The 22980-nt window shown below is 37.3% G+C and overlaps 1 protein-coding gene across 1 annotated transcript in view; it reads right to left on the reverse strand.

The window, feature by feature from the left end:
* Nucleotides 1-22980, reverse strand: part of CSMD1 (CUB and Sushi multiple domains 1) — a 1239551-nt gene that overhangs the window by 274657 nt on the left and 941914 nt on the right. Inside the window, exon 22 of the mRNA XM_030037616.2 lies at nt 4643-4812. Within this exon, the coding sequence (XP_029893476.1) occupies nt 4643-4812 (170 nt within the window). The remainder of the gene's footprint in view (nt 1-4642; nt 4813-22980) is intronic.

Here is a 22980-nt window from a genome sequence, read left to right on the forward strand (position 1 = left end):
ATGCCCTATATTTCAGCACAAGGTTTATAAATATTCTTAAGCCTTAGTGCATCCCTCGCAAGCTGCCTGCAAGGCAGTCTTGGGGCTTTCTTCTGTGCAAACACAAGATAGAAGGCTGGTGTTTATAACATATTTTGCTCATATTTAGGGTAAAGATAGGAAAGAAAACAAACTTCAGAAATCCAGAGCCCTGCCAAAGCTGTGGGAAAGGTAAGCCTTTGGAGAGTGTCTTAATTTCCCAATTGCTCAGACTGTAGATCTGGTCAGAGCACATGAAAATTTATTTCCGTCTCACGTGCTCAGATCTCCTTCCCATGCAAATCAGGACAGGAACAGGAAGAGGGAGAAGAGAGTAGATAGTATATATTTGCTTAAACTAGGCATTAACTGAAGCATACAACCACAGTTAAGGCACATTTCTCTCTACAGCTTCCTGAGGATGGGAAGTGGAGAGGGAGGTGCTGAGCTCTTCTCCCTTGTATCCAGTGATAGGATGCACGGAATGGTTCAAAGCTGCGCCGCTGGAGGTTTAGACTGGATATTAGGAAGCATTTCTTTACTGAAAGGGTGGTCAAACACTGGAACAGGCTTCCTAGAGAGGCGGTCGATGCCCCAAGCCTGTCAGTGTTTAAGAGGCATTTGGACAATGCCCTTAATACCATGCTTTAACTCTTGGTCAGCCCTGAAGTGCTCAGGCAGTTGGACTAGATGATTGGTCTCTTCCAACTAAAATATTCTCTTCTCTTCTATTCTATTTCTGAATCATTTTAGGGAGTAAAATAAAATAAAATAAAATATTATGTTAGCTGAGAATGAACTCATCCTTCCTGCTGAAAAATTAGGTGCTGTAGTCCATAAGATATTTCCCTTTTTCCTACCTGATATTAAAAAGGCTAACTTCTTTGAAAAAAATGTAAAAATAAAATGGAAAAGAAATGCAATAGTGACCTCCAATAAATTGTTGAAGAAGACAAATATATGACCGTGTATGAAGGAGAAGACATCACTCCACATGTATAAAAACAAAATTGACGATTAGTCCTAAAGATGATGTAGCACTGAAATATGAGTTTATAGAGGACTGAAGAAGGTTAAAACCAAAATAGAGGACAGTATTTTGCCTCTGTATATAGTACTGCCTTGTAGTATCCATTTCTTGAGTTTTCTATTTAGTTCTGGTCTGTGCATGGGCAGAAGGGCAGAGTAGAGCTGTGGAAAATGCAGACACAGGCAATGATTGAGGAGCATCTGCCTTGGAAATAGAGACTAAGTTTAGACAGAAGAAGGCTGAACAGGGATATGATCAAGGTTTACAAAATCATGAAGGCATTAGAGAACATGAATACAAAACTATTCATCAAATCCTGTATTGTTAGAGCAAAGGAGTACTTAATGAAACTTGATGTCTAGGATTTGCTGTCATAGAATAGGCTTCTAGCAGCATCAACTAATTTAAAGGACTACCAAAATTCAAAGACAACATGTCAGTAGTGGATGGAAGAGACAGCAAAGTGTGGCCTAACTTAACCCAACAGCTGTGGATGTTGGGGGAGTGTAAGGGCAATGGAGCACAGACAGTGGCCAAGCTTGCATATTTTACCTAAATAAAACCACCTATCACTATTATCAAGAAAGCATATTGAGCTAGGTGGACCATTTGGTTCAACTCGGCAAGGTAACTATTATGTTTCCAAGATAACTGGCATTGTTGTGGAAACAAAAATTCTTCATGCTGGCTTCCTGTACTAGGTTGCTGGAATGTTCTCTCCTTTCAGCTAGCAGGCTTTAAATCATCACAAAGTGTCTTTTTAGTGGTAAGCAGGCAGGCAGTATCATCTCATGATGCATGGCAAGACTGGAAAGAACATTTCTTTCAGTCTAGAAGAGTATCTCCTATAGATTAACTAACGAAATCAGAAGCTGAGAAGTTTATAAAACCTGAATACTAGAGATACTTTAGCCACTAATATAAACAGAGCTAGGACACAAGCCCAAACATTAACATTCAGTTGTGCACTCTGTTCAACCTCTGGCACATTTTCAGTCAAGATTTTGTCCTGCTCCTTTTGGCAGTCCTCTGGACAATGCCTGGGTAAGTTTGGGGGCTAGATCAAGGGCTGATTCCAATGGAAATATGAACAAGGACATCCTGGCATGGGAGTGGAGAAGAAATAGACTTTATTGTTATAAATGAAGGTTACGGAGGGTATAGGGGCAGAGTGTTTAATTGTATAAATGGAAGTTGTGCTGTGCCACTTGCCTCAGAACCAGAGAACAGGCCTTGCAGTACAGACATCACCACAATTTTGCCTTTGCTTCCTTTGGATCCTCAAGAGTATTGTGCTAACAGATCTATGAAAGAAGAAAGTATCTAACAGATTGCTCAGAACAGCTTTCTCTCAGGCAAATCTTTCTTATATCCCCAGGGAATATCTCTAAGTATGCTTGATATTACTCATGAAATGTTCTGAAGGATAACTGAGTTTCTTAAATGTTTGTTTAGAGTCTTCTAAGGGTTTTTTTGTTCAGCTAGTTTATTAAATTATTTATAAACTTGATGTGTGCAAAGCTTCTGGCAGACTTATGTACCATATTCAAGCAGCTCAGTGGGTGTCATGGTTTAACCCCAGACAGCAACTAAGCACCACACAGCCACTCCCTCCCTCCCTCCCTCCCACCCAGGGGGATGGGGGAGAGAATCGAAAAAAGAAGTAAAACTCGTGGGTTGAGAGAAAGACAGTTTAATAGGACAGAAAGGAAGAAAATAGTAATAATAATAATGATGATGATGAATATACAACACAAGTAATGCACAGTGCAATTTCTCACCACTCACCGACTGATGACCAGTTAGTCACCGAGCAGCGATCCACCTGCCCCGGCCAACTCGCCCCAGTTTATATACTGGGCATGAAATCACATGGTATGGAATATCCCTTTGGGCAGCTGGGGTCAGCTGTCCTGGCTGTGTCCCCTCCCAACTTCTTGTGCCCCTCCAGCCTTCTTGCTGGCTGGGCATGAGAAGCTGAAAAATCCTTGATTCAGTATAAATACTAGTTAGCAACAACTGATAACATCAGTGTGTTATCAACAATCTTCTCATACTGAACCCAAAACTTAACATTATACCAGCTACTAGAAAGCAGCTTAACTCTTTCCCAGCCGAAACCAGGACAGTGGACAATTAAGTTCTTCCTTGTCTGCTGCATCTGTTCAGAGCAAAAATACTTTTGGGGATCTGCACTGTCATATCATGGAAGATGGGAGCAAAGGACAATATAGATTGCACATTTTGCCCACCTTCTCAATTCTCTTTTATCTAAAAGGAAAACCATTGGCCAAGGTCTTGCAGTGTTTCATCCATGGTGGCCACAGAAGTATGGAGGCGTTTATTATCAGTGATTTTGTGGGTAAAGATGGAGAAAATGCTGTTCTTTTGACTGTAACTTTCTAATACTATTGGGGATTCTAAAAGTTTTGCTTATTTCATGGTCTAATCCAGTCTGTACTTGCTAAAAAGAACAGGTATGATAACAGATATGAATGTTTACATTAATAAATACTTAAAGGGAAGTATTTTTTTTTTTTTCTCCCCACCTTCATTGTATCTCTAAATGCCTTGTACTTTGCAGGACATGTATAACTTCAGATTGAATTGTCACACTTATTTATATAAGGAATCTCTTAAGATGACAAAATGGATAAAAGCATGGCCACCAAAATTTGATCAATAACAATGATATCTTTAAATTCCTTGTGGGAAGCATTCAGTGCAAATAAAAATAGTAAAATCAAGTTAAAAATGTAGACAGCAATTTCTAACATGTTACATGGTTGCTGTGAGATCCTCAGAAAGCAAGTTGCTAACTGAATTCTGAATAGTTGGTGATTGAAGTATCAATTAACTCTGAAAATTTAGAGACATAAATTTGAAAGAATAAGTTAATGTATGCTCAGCACTTCAGATGAATGTCATGATTTTCAGTACATACAAGTATGCAACAGCTATTAGTAAGACAAGACAAATTATGCCCATGGTGTAGAAATGTACATTACATGTTCAAAATCTGCATATATTTAGGCTGTGTTTCAAAGGCTATGTACAGCACAAAAGAATGAAAACCATCTTCTGTAATTACAGTTTTAGTCAATATTACAATGCTATATGTTAGCTAGATTCTTTCTATTCAAATGAGCAACATAATTAATTTGAAACAAAACCAAAAAAAAGTTCTGTGCAAGACAAAACAAGAAAATAAAAATGTACCAAAATTAAAACCTGTCCTTTCTTAAGTAATCACCATGCTACAGTTATAAATATTGCTGCAAACAGAAAATAATATAGACACTTTAATATTCGAAATCCAAGTTCACATTTTAGGTTTTCTTTTTAGAATTTAACCCACTGTAAACAGCCTAATACTTCTATAAATGTAACTGAACTCTTAATGTCACCTATAGTCCCTTTGAATCTAGTATAAATAATTAAATCTAGTATAAAGAAAGTGATGCTATCCACATAGAATTTATTAATTTTTTGTGAGAAAGTGAAATGAAAATAAAAATAATTGGTGTTAAAAGCAGAGTTGTTATGCAATGTGAATGTTGAGCATGGTAGAAAGTGACATTATTTTCTTTTTACCTTAACAATATCTCCCTCATGCAGCTGAAAGCTCCTGGCTCTGAGATGGATCCCTTTTCCAGCCTCTGTTTCAATTTTATAGATACATTCATGGTTGTTGTCATAATTAGATGGAAAATTTGGAGACAGCAAGGTTCCTTCATTTGCAGAGACAGTTGCTCCACATTCAGCTAAAGAAAACAGACACATTTAAAAAAAGAAGTGAATTATCCATTTCAAGAAAATATGGGTTATTTGCAGTAATATTTAGACTCTGTGAAAACTCTAGTGGGCTATCTAGGAAAAGTATATTTCTCTCAGATTTCATCTGTAGGACCAACTCCTAGAAACCCTGCCAAAGTTGCTATCTGTCTCCTGCATTTCACTGGGTACATTTATTATGTGCACTTACGTGCTTTCACGTAATTCCCTTTACCTCCAATTTATCCCATGGTCCTCCCATCAGACTAATCTATAATGCAGGTTAGCTGGATTCCATAAAAATTGGATGTTTTGTTGAAATATCGTTATTGTGGTAAGATTTCAAATAAATGTAACATTGATTTTTACTTCCCTATTCAGCTTTACAAACAAGTACTAGAAAAAGCAGACAATAAGCTGCTGTGGTAAAAGAATCTGCCAATAAATCAAGAGCATTCAAACATGTTTTTCTCCACCAGGAATAACAACAGAAAAACTAAAAAACAAACCAACATTTACTGATATCAGTCAGGGCCAAGCAGACAGCTCCCTTCTTTTCCATGTAAAGAGTAGGTGAGTCTTTTTCACTGCCATCTGTATTACGAACTTACTGACACTTTCAGGAGTAGACATTTTTGTCATTGCTCCCCAGTAAAGAAAATAATAAAGCGTAGGAAGAGTGGTATGTTCCAGCTCATGGGCTCAGTTTGAGTTCTGAATAAAGACTAATAAAATTATTCCAAATGTGCAGTATAAATTTCAGCACATAAATGAAAACATGCAAACAGATAGAAAATAATATTGGTGTGCTGTTCAAACAAATATTCAAAATGCTTAAAAATGGCCTAAAAATACCTTATAAAATCCCACAGTAACAGTAACATACTAATATTAATCTACAATTTCTTTTAAGGTGCAAGAGATTGGTATTTATATCTCATTGATCAGTCTAAAGATAAAATATACCATGTGAAATACAGATTTTGACATAAACGTCATTCAGACCTCATTCAGACTTTGGTAAAAACCTGTTATAACAATTAAAATAATAATAAAATAACATATAATTGTAAATCAACAGATGTATTTTATAAAAGATGTGATAGGTTTAAAAAATATGTATTTTTCTATAAATATTAAATAGATTTTTACGTTTCATAGGACATTAAAATATTAATTTTTGGAAGTGTGTGGAGTTTACAATTTTAGGTAAAACTGAGTATAGTTTAACAAGTATATATGTAACGAATGATTTTGAAAATATAGTGTAAAGACAGATCAGAAGATAATTCATTTAAACATGTTCAAGAAGAAATGTATGTTTCATATTTACAAATAAACAATCTAACAATTTTCTGTTTACATTTCCGAGTCCTTCACAGACATCATCAAATTTATATGCTTCCTGCTTTTGAAAAGTCTAAAAACAGTGACATTTTCTGTATTTTAGACTTCCTCCCTACAATAAAACTGAAGAAAAAAGGGAGGAAGAAGGAGAAGGAGAGGGAGGCAGGAAGGGATGGAGGGAAGGGGGAAGGAGGGAAGGAAATATGAAAGGGGGGAAGAAAGGAAGCGGAGGGGGAATGAGATAGTCACAGTCTTACTTGGAGTCTTATTTCTACTCTACATTTGGGATCTCCTTAGGCAAAGTGAAGAAGGAAATCACCAGTAAGCTGGCTCTGGATCTTTGGTTTTGTGCACAGTTAGAGCTCATTTGCTATTTTCAGGTAGAGATTTATGTTCTCCCCTTCCTTAGCTTACTTAGGCCCTGAGCTGCATTATATTTATTAGACAGAAGAGTGTTGGGGAGTAAGAACTCCTGCCACCAAACTTCGGACAGCCAAACTCTTCCTTTGTTGGGGACTGTGAGATGCACCGGGTATTTCTACGATGTTTAAAGTCAGTTTACTTTGTCTAAAAGTTTCAAAGAACCGTAGTAGACTAACAAATGAATGAGATTTTTATTATTGATACTTCTTTGGTAAAGGATCTTTCAAATATATGATACATACTACATATCTCTATATATTTGTGTGTACATATTCATATGTAGCTATTTTTGTCTTTGATTTTTAGGAAGGAGGTGGAACTAATTAAGTTTATAAAATGTAATTCAAAGCAATGCCAACATTAATGCCAGACATGTTTAGACCCATACTACTCCATGTCTTCTTGTGTTTACAACACCAGTACTCTACACAAGCCTTCTGCAAACAAGTGTTTGCCCAAATAAAGATCCATGCAAAAGTATCTATGTTCCCTTAGGCTGCATTGGTATCTTATTATCTACCTCCTTCAAAGAACTGGACAATATAGAAGTAAAATGCTGAAGAGGAGAAGAAAATAAGAAAATGTTATGGAAGCAAAGTTTTTTTTCTTACATAACATTCATACAGTATTCTATATTTTGTTTAAGTGATGGACTGTAAACCACTAAGACCTATGCAGTAATAGAAAAAGTGTAAAATGGGCTTTCTCTAATCTAGAACTGGCCAAATTTCCTGCTCTGATAAGTCTGTGTTCCAAAGTTCAAAACCAAGGTAATTTAAATATGAGAATAAAAGTACTGATGTATAAGATGAGGGATAATGAGAGTTACGAACTCACGTTAATGTGATATTACTACCCCTCTAAAGTACACTACATTCTGCAAGCAGCAGACATGCTTTCTGCTATGAACAATTAGTTATTTACTAAAATTCAATTACATCATTGCAAAATTCTTCGAACGCAAGTTGACACTCAAATACCTCCAACCCATGTTGTACAACCGTACTTTGTTTTCAGTGCATACCACCCCTTCTCAAATACCTTGCAAATATTTGACAGCTATGCAGTTTCATCAGGCCCTATCATTCCCTTCGTTATCATGACAAAGGATTGCTCATGTCCTCTGACCGGTCAAGTTTCCTAGCTCATCTCATGTCAGTCAGTAAATCACTGACACAGGCCCCAGAAAGAGGTTTCCAAAGCAAAGCAAGCCCTTCTTTGCAAACTTCCCTCCCTCAGTAGGAAAATTATACAATATGTGTCACAGTTCAGGTTAAGGTTTTCTTGCCACTTTTTGCTAATGTTAAGATACCAGGTTAAGGCCATGTTTAATCCCCCAATTTCTTGACCTGGAGATTTAGGTGACTTTTTTTTAGAGAAACATTGGCCCTATCCATGGAAAGATTCCTTTCTCTCCAGACCATCCAAGCTATTGGAGATCTGGCGTCCTGATGCCTGAAATCTCTTTCATTTGTGATCAATGGCCAGATACACAAAGGACCTTGTGCTCTAAGGACTTCAACTGAGTATTTTTCTAACCGTTCCTACACACTGCAATCCAGAACTGCATGAGGTCCTTACACATAATGAGGGACTAGAAACTCAAAAAAGCAGCCATGAACAGCAATACTGAGCCTGGTCTTGTCAGCAGTAAAAGCTTATGCAGTCAAAGGCATTTCTCCCCTTCAAGGCCCTAATATTTTACTCAGTAGTATAGGAAATGTCATGTTTTTTTTCTTTAAAAATATCTACAGTAGCTGATACTGCTGCTGCTTTTTTATACAGTAATTAACACACGCAGTCAGAATGCGTGACACCTAAATTCAATTCAGTTTGCCTCTGGGGATTTAAACATGCATCTCCTATGACTTCTGCTTCACATAAATGGATTAGAAAATCAGTTAGTCACAAAGTGAGCAAATGTTGGCTAACCTCTTTAGCATAATGGGTATGGCATTAAACAGGGGAGGAGGAACACTTTTTCAAGGAAATTCATACATTAAACAGTTGGGAAATAAAATTCTGAAATAACCAATGAATCAACATTCACTGTTACCATGTGAGTACCAAACTACTAGACTGGAAAAATATACTCAACTTCCATTTTCATTGCCTCAATTAATCTTTAATTCTCTATGCAAAATGAAACAACAGCCTTTAGCCACATTGGCAAGATAATTCTCCTAGGAGGCATCAGATATAATTTAAAATTCTTTTAAGAAACAAAGGAAATTAAGCCACATCTCTTACATTCTTGATGAAAGATCAAGCCATGAAATTTTGCGTAAAGAAGTGATATGGCTCATCCACCTATGGTAAATGAAAAATAAAAAAACTGCTAATCACTCTTGAAAGATGTCATGTAATGTTCCTTATCTAGCACATGTGCTCTATGAGTAACTACTGGTTTTAGTACCTCAAGGTAAGCAGACAAATCTTATCATATGATCCTGAAAGAGCTCTTTAGTTCTTAGCTACAGAGGGTTTTCTTTTACTCTTTCACGCACCACACAGCTTGGTGTCGTTGGCAAACTTGCTGAGGGTGCACTCAGTCCCACTGTCCATGTCACTGACAAAGATGTTAAACACCACCAGTCCCAATACCAACACCTGAGGAACACCAGTTGTCACCGCTCTCCTCTTGGACATTGAGCCGTTGACCGCAATTCTTTGAGTACGACCATCCAGTCAATTCCTTATACACCGAGTGGGCCATCTGTCAAATAAATGTCTCTCCAATTTAGAGACAAGGATGTCATGCAGGACAGTGTCAAATGCTTTACACAAGTCCAGGTAGATGACGTCAGTTGCTCTTCCTTTATCCACCAATGCTGTAACCCCATTGTAAAAGGCCACCAAATTTGTCAGGCACGATTTGCACTTATTGAAGCCATGTTGGCTGTCATCAGTCACCTCCTTATTTGCCACGTGCCTTAGCATAGTTTCCAGGAGGATCCACTCCATGATGTTGCTGGGCACAGAAGTGAGACTGACTGGACTGTAGTTCCCCAGGTATTCCTTTTTTCCCTTTTTAAAAGTGGGGGTCATGTTTCCCCTTTTCCAGTCAGTGGGTACTTCCCTGGACTGCCACGACTTCTCAGATATGATGGAGAGTGGCTTAGCAACTTCATCCACCAGTTCCCTCAGGACCCACGGAGGCATCTCCTCAGGTCCCATGGACATGTGCACCTTCAGGTTCCTTAGATGGTCTCAAACCTGATCTTCTCTTACAGTGGGCGGTTCTTCATTCTCCCAGTCCCTGCCTTTGCCTTCTGTGACTTGGGTGGTGCAGCTCAAGCACTTGCCAGTGAAGACTGAGGCAAAAAAAGTCATTGAGTAGTTCAGCCCTCTCCATGTCCCAGGTAACCAGGTTTCCCGTTTGCTGCTGGAGAGGGCCCACATTTTCCCTAGTCTTCCTTTTATCATTGATGTACCTACAGAAGCTTTTCTTGTTGCCCTTGACGTCCCTGGCCAGATTTAATTTTATCAGGGCTTTAGCTTTCCTAACCTGGTCCCTGGCTGCTTGGACAATTTCTCTGTATTCTTCCCATGGTACCTGTCCTTGCTTCCACACTCTGTAGCTTTCCTTTTTATGTTTGAGTTTGTCCAGGAGCTCCTTGTTCATCCATGCAGGCCTCCTGGTGTTTTTGCCTGACTTCCTTTTTGTTGGGATGCTTTGCTCATGAGTTTGGAGGAGGTGATCCTTGAATATTAACCAGCTTTCTTGGGCCCATCTTTCCTCCAGGGCTTTATCCCATGGTACTCTACCAAGCAGATCCCTGAAGGGGCCAAAGTTTCCTCTCCTGAAGTCCAGGGTAGTGAGCTTCCTTGCTGCCTTAAGGCTCTCAAATCCACCATTTCATGGCCACTGCAGCCAAGGTTGCCCTTGAGCTTCACATTCCCCACCAGCCCTTCCTTGTTGGTGAGAACAAGGTCCAGCATAGCATCTCTCCTTGTTGGCTCCTCTATCACTTGGAGAAGGAATTTATCATCAATGAACTCCAGGAACCTCTTGGATTGCTTATGCCCTGCGGTGTTGTCCCTCCAACAGATATCGGGGTGGTTGAAGTCCCCCATGAGGACCAGGGCTTGTGAACATGAGGCTGCTCCTATCTGTATATAAAGGGCCTCATCCGCTCAGTCTTTCTGGTCGGGTGGCCTGTAGCAGACCCCCACTACAACGTCACCTGTCCCTGCCCTCCCTTTAATCCTGACCTGTAAGCTCTTGGCCAGCTCCTTATCCATCCCCAGGTGGAGCTCCATGCACTCCAGCTGGCCATTGACATAGATGGTGATACCCCCTCCTCATCTTCCCTGGCTGTTCTTCCTAAAGAGCCTGTATCCTTCCTTTCCAACACTCCAGTCATAGGAGCCATCCGACCACATCTCCGTGATGCCAATATTGATTGATACCTCAATTTACTCAGGTATTTTAAACATAATTCGTGGCAAAACCCAAAATATGGGTAATCCAAGAGATTTTTCAACACAGAATGTGTACAAAATTCTGTTTTGAGCAAAAGTAGACAAATAAATAAAAAAAACTGCTAGGGAATTTTATCTCATGAAAGCAAAAGTCTGATAATTCATTAGGTGTTATAAGACATGACAAAAATCTTCCATTTGCAAGGACAGGAGAGACTTCTCTTTCCTCTAGGAAGGACATAGGGGGATTGTTGCAACTTGTACACAATTGTTTTGAACCTGAGGGAGAAAGAAGGAAAGGCATATTTTTTGCAGAAGTAACATGAAATAGTGCCTCCTGTGTTCTGACAAGATCTATAAAATTAAAAAGGCCTGATTAATTGGAATTGGACTCTAAATAAAAACTGAGGATAATTTAAATGTGAAACTTTATTGTGACTGTAAAAGAATTAGATTCTAAGCACTGCAATAGCACTAAACACTCACATGTTAAAAACATCCTAGCTAATCTAGTTCCCTAATTTGAAGAACTAGAAAAGAACCATTCAAACATGAAAAAAAAAAACAAATGTACTTTTGTTTTCATTATAAAACATTAGATTTTAAGCATCTGTAACTTAAGAACAGGGTATACCCTTCTGATGTCCTCAGTGAATAGCTGTGCATCCTTAGCTGAGGATGAGGAGCAAAGGATAATGACCTTCTTTAAGAATACAGCATTTTGTATGCAGCAAAATTGTGTTGTAACTGAACTGTAATGTATACTAACTTAATGCAGCTAATTTAAATGAAAATGTGCTCATAGTGCTACAGATGTTTGTGCTTTTGTTTCTAAATGAAGAATAAATTCTCTAAAATCTCAGCTCCCAAACTCTTTCTACATAGTTTGGCTGTTAGTGCTTAAAAAAGTTACTATCATCACATCTAAATGGCTTGTTACATAGATTAAACTAGCACATACTAAACGAAATTTGTTCTGTAAATGTCAGCTGCTTATATGGTTCCAATTCAGATTCTTCACTTTTCAAATCTGCCCAACTATGGAAGTCTGCCAAACCATATCATCCAAAAGACAAGGTCCCTTAAACTCATCTTCTTTTAAAATACAAAAATCTGTATGGTACTGGCTCTACATTTAAAAAGGTGGAAAGCAGATAAAAACAGATTAATCTAATTTTCTATTACAACTTTTGAATCTTGTGTGCTTTTTAAAGTTGATTTTATTTATTTATTATAAAATCAAAAGTATCCACCCTAGAATTCAAAAGGTATACTCTTATTGAGTGTATACGACCTATGTCCTACACGTAAAAGGTTTAAGAGGAACTATATGCTTTATTTTCACTACAGTTTGTGAGTTGTCCGTTATAACCTTGCTAAAGACTGCAGCAGACAGGAAAACGCTACCTTATCAAACTGTTCTTTTATACCCTTGCAGTGACAGCGATCTGGAACAGGTATTTGACCCCATTCTTTGTTCTTTTGCTTAATAAAGTCACTTAAATTCTATTTACATAAGTAACTTTTTTTCTTCTTCTTTCATTGTCTCACTTGAAATTGGATAAAAGGAAACTGCAGAGGGTAGATCTTTTGAAGATCATCAAACACTTCCTGAATATGAACACAAATGCTATAAACCAAACAAAATTCAGGGACTCTTGAAATGCTTTGAAATACAGTTCATGTAAAATGTAATGATAACTGTTTAATGGAAAAGTTTGCTTTATTATTTGTCTTCATACATCTTGCTAAAAGGTTTGACAGGATTTTAAGCAGATCTCCAAAGCAGAGATCAAATAAAAGTAGTATATCGTCAATTTAAAGGCTTCTCTGCCAGAAAGCACTCTACTGAGTGCAGAATATCTTTGTTGTATTTACAAAATTGTGCAGCAGTTCATAAAATATGAGAAGCAGCTGAGCTCAGACAGTTGATAATTCTTTGTTTCTTTTGGACAATACTGTTACCCAGTAGGATGGTCATGCAACATTAGAACAAGAGCAAGGGGATCATGGATAAAGCTGAACCAAGCATCATATGCTCTGTCTTCACATAATAGCAAAAACTTAGGGTTTCTCCACAGTCACTGATTGAGGGGTCTCTAAAACTGAACATATGACTTCTGCAGAGCGGACACAATACATGACTGGACTCAAGCACAGCTTCACATACAAACTCAAATACAGCGCAAGGAGACGAAGCTTCCTGTTAACTGGAATGCTGCATCAAGCGAAGGTGTGCGTGGAGTTTCCACAGCACCTCTGTTGCACAGTGCCTTAATCTTTGAAAAGTTAGCAGTCCTTCATCTCCAATTCTGCAGCCAACCCTTCACTTGTGAGCCTGAAACCTTTCATCTACACACTGCCAGGCTGCTGTGGCAGTGCCTTCACTCTGGTACAAGTGCTCTTGTTCTCACCTGGCACTGATGAATTCAGAATCATTGTTATGCTGGGTTTCTCCTAAAAAGTGACTGCCGTTGATATTGAAAACATAATGTTTTCACCACACTTACTCTTTTGCCTTGTAGCTCTTAGCCTGTAACTCTACACTAAGATCACATCACTCCAAACCTGGTGGCTTTTAATGTAACTTCATATTGGAATACAGCCTAGTAGATAACAAGCAGATAATAGTTATTTTAATACACAATAAGTATTACACAATAATATACATACAAAGACCTTAACTACTATTTAATCTGCAGCACCCACACGTGCTCCATTCAGTGCTAACTGTATCATAAGCTACCAGTGAGGAGCTTGAGAAGGTCTGCATGAAAAATATAACTGTACTAGGGAGAAAGCAGGAAGCTGTTGGCTTTTTTGTCATTACTACCATCATCATTGTCACCACTACCTTTATGGAGAGATATTTGTCTGGGGACTCCCTCCTTCCTCTTCCCAGCTGGTGCCTGAGGAGTGGCTTTCCCTTTTTTTTCTCTCTCTCCTTCTCTTTTTTCCCTCCTTGATTGCTTCTCTAAGACGGATTTCAAGTCAAAGTAGGTCATCAGCTACGGACCGCACTAATAAAACATGTGCATGTAAGCCTCTCTCAATGTTCTTTAAGCGACATCCATATGATAATAGTGAGAACACGTCACTGAACACCTTACTGAAATGCCTTGCTGAAGACAAACCTCCTATTCTGTATTTTTTTGTAGCATTCCATTGAAAGACTAATGGACTAGGAAAGGAAAGACTAAATAGCATGTAAAGCCTTTTCTGAGGTTTGCTTAATTAGTTTTCAATCCATATGCCACTGACATGAGACACTACTCATGTTCTCAGAACAAATCCTATGATGTTAATTGACCTCAGGGGATTATTGGCAGAATCCGAGGTAAGGGCATATTTTTTATTTTTTTTTAAGATTTTTGTCTATTCCATCTAGTATCATCTGATAATGAGCTATGAAGATAACATCCCTACATTATTTGTCTTATCAAGAAAAAAATACTTAGCATACACAACCTTAAAATGTAGAAAGAAGGCAAAAGGGTGACCTGAGGCAATCATTATTCCTTCTGACTACAGTTGATTAAAATTTCATACCAGGTCTCACATTAAGGTCTCATACAAATCACTCCTTCTTTTCATTTTGAAAATAGAGTGCCCACTATGCACCTGCTGAAATCTGTTAGTGTTTCCTGAATAATAAAGTTTCAGTTTTGAAATAGAGACAACTCAAACCTGTAATTACTGTATTTGAAGATTCATATACAGTAAGACTCAAACACTAACTTGAACGAATCTTCAATTTTCTGTCAAACACTGACAGAAAATTGAGGGGTTAAAAAACCCCAGGGATTAAAAAAACTACCTTTCAATTGTATTTAGAAAAATGCAATGTTATAGTATAAAGAAATAGAAATTATAAAAAAAAAAAAATCTATTAAATACTTCATTAAGTATCTTGTCTAAAATAGAAAACAACCTAAAGATTTAACAATTTAAATGTGACAGCATTTAGAGTTCTGAAATACAGTGGAACCTGGATACATGCACATCCTTATTACTGTCTGAAGATTCAGAGATTCAGCTACTGATTTTATATAAGTTTTCTTGCTCATGAGCAGCTCTTAAATGAGAGCTTTCTCTGCCTAAACACTAGCTAAAAATGAATAGCAATTTTCAGACTTAGTTTGACTTCTCAAAGGTGAACTCAAATTCAAATTTTATGCTACAGAGAATTTAAAGAAAACAATAAATGCCAGATCTCAAGGGTTTCACAGATATCTCCAGTGCTATTCAGGCTAACAAGGTTCCCACTTATGTTTCAATCTCAATGGAAATTAACTCAATGCTACAACATGACAAAGTATATTAATTATAATTGATGATTTTGCAATGAATACTAACTAAACTATTAAAAAGAAACAGCTTATTAAAGAGTGTCAGCAATTTATTGTAGCACCCTATCATTAATTATTCATGTAGTATTTATTATAACAACTGAATATGATAAATTAATGCGATATTAATGTGAATACCAGTGAACAATACATCGGTGAAGATTTTACTCAAATACTATATTAATGCACCATTAAAAATCAAGTGCCATGTAAAATTTAATAAAGCAGCAACACCACTTCAATATGAAATGAAAACATTAAGTAGCTGTTTCTTTTCAGCTTTATACTTTAAGTTTTTCACAGCTTGCTTTAGGAACACTCCATACAGTTGAAATGACTAATGGGGGACAGGAAAGTAGTTACTTTAAAAACCAAACCAAACCAAAAAAACTAGCACTCAAAATTAAGTTTTTTTTATTAATGTGTTATACTTGAACTGTATGCAATGCTTACCATGAAAGGCTAGTTTGAACTGAGTATAGTGTACAAATAATATTTTCATGACATATCTTAGGTAAAATTTATCAGTTTCTTAAGGAGACGGTGAGCAGGGAAAACCTAGACAACTAGACAGAAGCAGCATGCAAATAAGGTAATAGAATGAAGATCTAAGTTAAGACAATCTCAGCAAGGAGAGTTGAAGAACTAATTCAAACTTTCCTTCCCATTATCATGTGATGTCCGAATGCCTAAATCCTGGAAGACATGATCCAAGTGTTTAGTTACATGTCCTTGTGAACGGGAAAATAACCATCTCTAATAACAAGCATAGCTCTTCATCCCTAATGCTGAGTAGAGAGGCTAGGTAAAGGCCATTCACATTAGCCAAGATATTAAGGAGTTAAAAGAAAATTATTAGTAAATACAACCAAATATTCACTTTTATTTTGCCTTATAATCTTACGACTGCTTCAATTTTGCAATAAATATTACAGACAGAATATGACGGAATAAACTAGATTTATCATTTTGTACCTAAACTTCTCTTATAGCAAAGCCATATCTTCTGTGATCTAATAAACATACACTTATTGTATCGTACCCCTCAGACATTAACGAATCCAGCAGCTAGCTGGAACTAGCAATTCCTGAAATGTCTTTTGAAAAGAGAAGGTACCTGTACTTGGGCACTGTATCTTGCAATTCACTGTAAAGCTCTCTCCGCTCAGGTTTCTACCCACTGCATTCAATAATGAGTGAACAGCGCATCTTTGGCAAGTAGGAAGGAAAGAATGAAATGTCTCCCCTCTTTCAGAATTTCATCAGCATTTCATAGTGCACCATAAAGGAATACCAAAACTAAAAGGCTCATTCCTCACCTGTTAGAGAATCACTGCAAGTGATAAAGTCACATTTCAAAAAGTACTTTGGAGGTGATTTAGGTGTACATCAGATGCATGCATTTGACGCTGCAGTTTGACTCCCTCCTCTCCCTCAGCCCCTACTTATCAGCCACCTATCTCTGGAAATGTGTATACTCACTGGGTATCTTGTTTCATGTCACATTTCTGCTTTTGCACATACCCTACTCCCTGCCAAACCTGAGCAGATACTTGCCACTGGTACCCAAAAAAATGAAGCAGAGCAGCATCTAACTTCTCTCAGTACTGACAACTGCCTTTGGGACAGGCTGCCCAGGGAAGTGGTTGAGTCACCGTCCCTGGAGGTATTTAAAAGATGTGTAGATGTGGCACTTAGGTTGGTTTAGTGGTGGACTTGGCAGTGTTAGGTTTGCAATTGGACTCAATGACCTTAAGGGTCTTTTCCAACCTAAATGATTCTATGATTCTATGACAAAGCCATGCCAGTGTGCAGAAGGGAATATGAAATTCATGAGGCCAGGGACAGCATTCTGCACTGCAGCGTGACAGTGAAACCTTTGGAGTATGGCACTGAGCTGGAAGAATGTATACCTTGTCAGGAGGGGGAACATCTTCTGGATTCGAGATCTATTTCTAGTGTTTATTGTGTTGGTTCATTGAATTGTTACATTCAATTTAAAAAGAATTACTTAGAGGAATACTTCTTCTCTTAACTTACGAGTCTTCCAATTCCTTTTTTACCAGTAGCACAAACCCAATACAGAGTGGTAGAAAGCTCCTGACTAGTTTGACTTAAAGTAAACTGGAAGGTAAGAAAAGTATGATTAAAAGCATAATCTAGGAAATCTGCCTTAGTAACAGATTTCCCAAACAAATTGTGTGGTTCCTGTTTAAAAGGCTAGTGAAGACAAGAAGATAGCAGCTGAAACCTGATTGCAATGGTCTTCTTAGGTGGGCATTAGCCTCAGAACCAGGGACTTCAGTGACTAAGGAGTTGTTCCACCTCATTTCTGGACTCCAGTACTCACCAAGCTTCTGAGATTCATACAGTTCTGGGGATGCACAGAAGTGCATGACAGCTGAGGAGCTTTACTCTCAGATCTGTACTCTAGGGGGACCAACTCGCTAAAAGCTGGGCTTTGTCCTCAGGAAAAAGTAGTCAACTGTGAAATGTAAATGAAACTGTAATAGAATTGTGTAATTATAGGTAGAGAAAAAAAGAGCTATTGCTGGAAGGAAAAAGTGAGAAGAATATGTATCCACACTCTTGGGTAATTTTGTTCACACAGCCATGAAATAAGTATAAAGGTATGTATAAATTTGCAACTATGTGAAAGCAAGCGACATAATGGGAATAAATTACATACATGAAGTAGTGTCAGTAACCATCATAACCACAATTAGTAATCAAACACATTTTTGAAATTTTTTTTTTCTGGAAAACAGTGGAATAATAATTGAAGCAATAATAACAAAACTGAATAATAACACGGGAAGAGATGTCAATGAATGAAGGGGAAAGAAATTGTTTTCTGTTTTCAAATCTCAACTAGACAAAAGATAATCAGGAGAAGCTTTTCTGTACTTCCGTAGCTTGGTTTTTACCGACACAGAAGCATACCAACAAAACCAAAACCAGTAATTTTAAATAATTAAATTATTCAAAAGTAAATTTGGGAAATTAAACCTAAAACACATAGACAAACATGCCAACTACAGTAATGTGCCAGATGATATTGTTAACAACATTATAGGTGACAAGCTGTTTCGGAACACTAAAAAACCACATGCCTATATCAGTACTCTCAAACCTAGATACGGACTATTTTAATGACATTTCTTCTGCAAGACACTGTGCTTGTTTATTTTCCAGGTAGCCTTGTGCCAGGATTGCTAGGAGGGTATATCTACCTTGACATTATATATAGAAATGTGCTCCTAATTCCATTAATGCTGTGCATCGCACAAAATAGCAAAGTAGCACAGTGTTTCTCTCTCTCAGTTCCCCTCAATCTCACATTCCTCTCAGTTACAGTAAATTTTGAGGAGTAAGAGAGGACACTGTGAATGTACATTTAGACAACATATCTCAAAGAACAGTTAGATAAAGGTAGCCAGCCAGGTTGTTTTTTTTTTTTTTCCTTTAAAAGACTATGTCCTTTATACTGTGGGTAACTGCAGAAAAGCCTTACTGTAGGGTACTTGCTGGAGCGAGTCACTAGTTAAGTAAAGACGGCAGGATAGCTCTTCCAAATGCGATCACTGTGTCTAGAACGATGGGGATCAGTACTCGTGTGTGAAAAGAGACTGAAGTGGCTCATTTGCAGATATCAACTACTAGCGCATTTGACAGGGAAGCCATTGTTATTTGAGTGCTTTTGAGGAAGCTCTTACCGGAAATGAGATTTCTTTATGGATGACCCCACTACCTTTCTTTTAAACAATTCAATGTAGAATGTGAAATCCTCTGTGAGGAGACTGGCAGTCTCAGTCTTTCTACAATTGGCATAAAGATGTGGAGGGAAGGGATCTTCCTGAAAAGTCACATCATGTCAAAGTAAACGGAGAATTCACCAGGCAGCTAAGGGGAGTTGCTTCCACAACTTAAAGCACAGCTTTAAGAGAAGGAAAAAAAAAAAAAAAAGAAAAAGTTTAATCTTCCAAGATGGGGGAAATTTGACACCGGCTTGGGTAATGATCATGTCTGTTCTTTAAACAGTGAAAAGGAAGTCAGCCCTAAGGGCCCGAATCTTCTCCACAATTTTAATTGTTAACAGTAAAGCTCTTTTCATCAAATAGCAGCAAGTAGGTGGCTGTAGGCACAAACTGCTTTCTAGTCAGAAGGGGGAGATCCAAGTGGAGGACACATTTACAAATGGAGTGATGACCCAAAGGGAAACTCTAGGTAGAGTCTTCAAAACTCTGTGATGAGCTGGAATAATACTGCGTAACTCCTTGAGGTGCACGGCTGAGATAAACATTAAAATCATTCTAATTGAAAAGACGAGAGAGTGAAGGGTTGATACAGGGAAATTACAAGGACACCTCTTTATGAACTTCTATCTGATTTTGCAGATAGACTTGGCGGTGTCTTTTTGCTGTGAAAAGGAGGGTCCTTACTGAAGGAGAAGGGATGCTGCCTTATTCTGAGAGTGAACTAACTTCCAGGCACTCAGATAAAGACCTGTGAAGTTCAGGGGAAGACCATCTACCTGCACAGCATGGAAAGAAGGCCAGTGAAAATGATGATAATACAGTCCCTATGGGACTCAAAGTCTTGGACTAAAAATGCTAGGGTCATGATGTTAGGTAACCAGATCTCCCAAGCTCTGCTTTTGCCTTACCTGAAAAATAACTCTTCAAAGGAGAAGAGATGGTGGACACCCACAAACGGTTCTCTGACCAAGAAAATTTCAAAACATGTTGGAGGTGAGCCCTGGAGAGAGGACTTGAAATTATTTACTTGGATGGAGAAGGGTGAATGGCAGTACCTTGGGAAACGCTGTGGGTTTGTTTTTTTCACCAGCAGATTAAACTGAGTACTATTTCTGATACAAATCAGTATGTGCTTGTGTGAAAGTTTAGTTTATAAATTAAATGCAATTAAATTTGAAGGGCTTTCATCCTGAATTTGATGAAAAGAATAATGAAATAATGTATTACTGTGTGTCCTAGAAGGACCAAAAAATCCTTGTTGATATATAAAGGTTGGTGTGCATGTATCACGTAGATGAGTTTGGTCAGTGTAGAAATGATAATGAGGAAGAAATAATCAAGAGGCTATTGAACACAGTAATGTACTTATGAATTTGTGCCACTCAGTTGAGACTAGATTTAACTTCTGAATGTACACTCTAAAGCCAGCAAATTTCAGGACAAGTAGTTTCTTTTCACTCTTTTAGAGAAAGAAGTAGTCTGTGTGAACTCCTCTTCAAGGTAAGAGGATGTCTTCACCCTTAATGTCTTAGGTGCCATGGCAACAAGAAATGGGACCTCTGTAAACATTCTTGGTGCTAAAAAAAAAAATCATATGAAAGCAGCTTGAACTGAAGGGCACTGAGTGCATCTTTTCCCCTCAGTTTCACTCAGCTGCTTTGCAGTTTCCTTCCTTGTATTTGTCTTAGTTGCATTATAGATATCTTTAGTCTGCTGCATTCTTAGAGACCGAATTTTCTTCATAGACTGAGTTAAAAGAGTTATTTAGGTATATTGTTTTAGATAAGTGCCAGTTATCTATGCATAATTTATAAAAGGCTTTCTTGATCAATTAGGAAGTGGGGTCTTGTACATGGATTTAATGCCGGATGTCTTAGAAACAGTCTATAAATTTATTCAAAACTGAACATAATAAGAACAAAAAGGAAATGTTGAGCTCTCCGTAAATAAATTTTCTTTCTGTATGAATTACAGACTTATTATGTATACATATGGTTGGCTATGTATCTCTAAATTATGCTTGGGAGAATATACAGGCATATCTGTGTCTAGCACAGTAAGTGGTTACACTAGTCCTATAAATACATGGCTAATTCAATGGCTGATACTTCATCAAGCTAATTATTGATACTTTGGTAATCTTTGCAACTTTGCAATATGTTATTCACATTATAGGGATAACTAAGTGAGCACTTTCAAGATATCAGGTATTAATCTCTGATTACTGTACATTATGTAGGAAAGGCTTTCTAAAGGATAAAAACATTTAAAGAAACCAAAACATACACGACAACAATATAAAAAATTTCTTCAGCACAAGGTAACAGTATTCCTGCAGATCAATACAATTTTATGGTATCTAAACTAAAATAAATGTGTTTGAATGGAACACAGAGAAGCCCACCAGAAAAAGAGAAACACCAAAACAAAAAAAACCAAACAACCCCAAATAGGCCAATATCCCAAATTTCCCAAGACCTATAACTTCTTGAAGATTCCATATATTAAATAAGATACTAATTTTTATAGGAAATAATTAGTATTTCCTGTAACCAAAAGTGGCTCAAAATTCATGTTCAAATGACACATAAATAAAATTGAGCAATAAATAGAGAACATATTCAAACATGAAAATGAATAATATAAAACAAAAATTTCCATTTTATGAAGCAAGGTTTACAAGATGGTAGTTTTGAATAAAATCTTCAACACCAACAATATAGCTTATCATTCTAGCACAAATCTTAGTATATATGGAACTTCATAATAATTATTCAATTTTTCAAAGAATATAAACTGAACAATATTAATTTAATTTTCTCTTATTCCAACAAATATCTCTAACCTCATATATAAAAATGATAAGTACTGAATTTGGGAACAGACACAGATAACTTTCCAAATAATAATACTTAAAAGGGAGTAAAAAATATATCGGGGAAAAAAGAAAGCTTACATAAAATGAACACATATTAGCTTTTGTTTCCTTACATTACTAAAGTGTGCATAAAGATTAGCAGATTATACTTTTAGTGCATGTTGTCAACTTTAAATTAATTCTTCATGATTTAAAGATGTCTGTGAAGAATATTTTCTTATTTTTCCAGTGTTGTCACAACAGTTAGCATATGTATTCACTCACTATATACTAAATACATTTAAATACGTATGTATTCCTTCCTAATGCAATTTACTGATTCTTTGGTATTTTCAGAATTTAACTAGAGGAGCAGCAAAAGACATTTCTTACTCTAGCAACCAATTGGCTCTTAAATGAAAGGGGACTGCTGGGATTCCCCTTACACGCCACCTACCACAAGGAAAGGTTTTTGTCTTTCTTCTTGCAAGTCTCGGTTATGAAGACAGGTCTAGAATTTATCTGAACTTTTAGTCAACATCAGATTAAAAGTGGTTGTAATTTTGCCCCTGCTTTGGCTAAACTGTAGCATGATGCTACAAAGCCAGGTTCTGCTTAGGTGGTACAGAGATCTTCCTCGAGAGGACCTCAAAAGTCCAAAGGATTCACTAAATGCATTTCTCAGAAACTACAAATGATTTCAAGATTGAAATTTTATACCTTCAACCCCTAATCCATGGGTCTTTTTCTAGAAAGTCTACCAATGCCTCCTAAAGCATACCATCTTTCCATGTGTACTATAGGCAGTATCAATTCACTTTTCAGAGATTAGATTATCTCAGAATAGACAAATAATAGCACACAGGTATGTAGCAGAAATGGGAATTCAAAGTAGGTCCAACAAAACATAAATGCAGGTAACCAAATGTGCTATGTGCTGGATTGTAGAAATACTTCAGCTCTGGAACTGACCTCTTGGCTAACAAGGTATATGAGCAA

Source organism: Aquila chrysaetos, chromosome 15 (assembly GCF_900496995.4).
Source record: "Aquila chrysaetos chrysaetos chromosome 15, bAquChr1.4, whole genome shotgun sequence".
In the NCBI taxonomy this organism is placed as follows: domain Eukaryota; kingdom Metazoa; phylum Chordata; class Aves; order Accipitriformes; family Accipitridae; genus Aquila; species Aquila chrysaetos.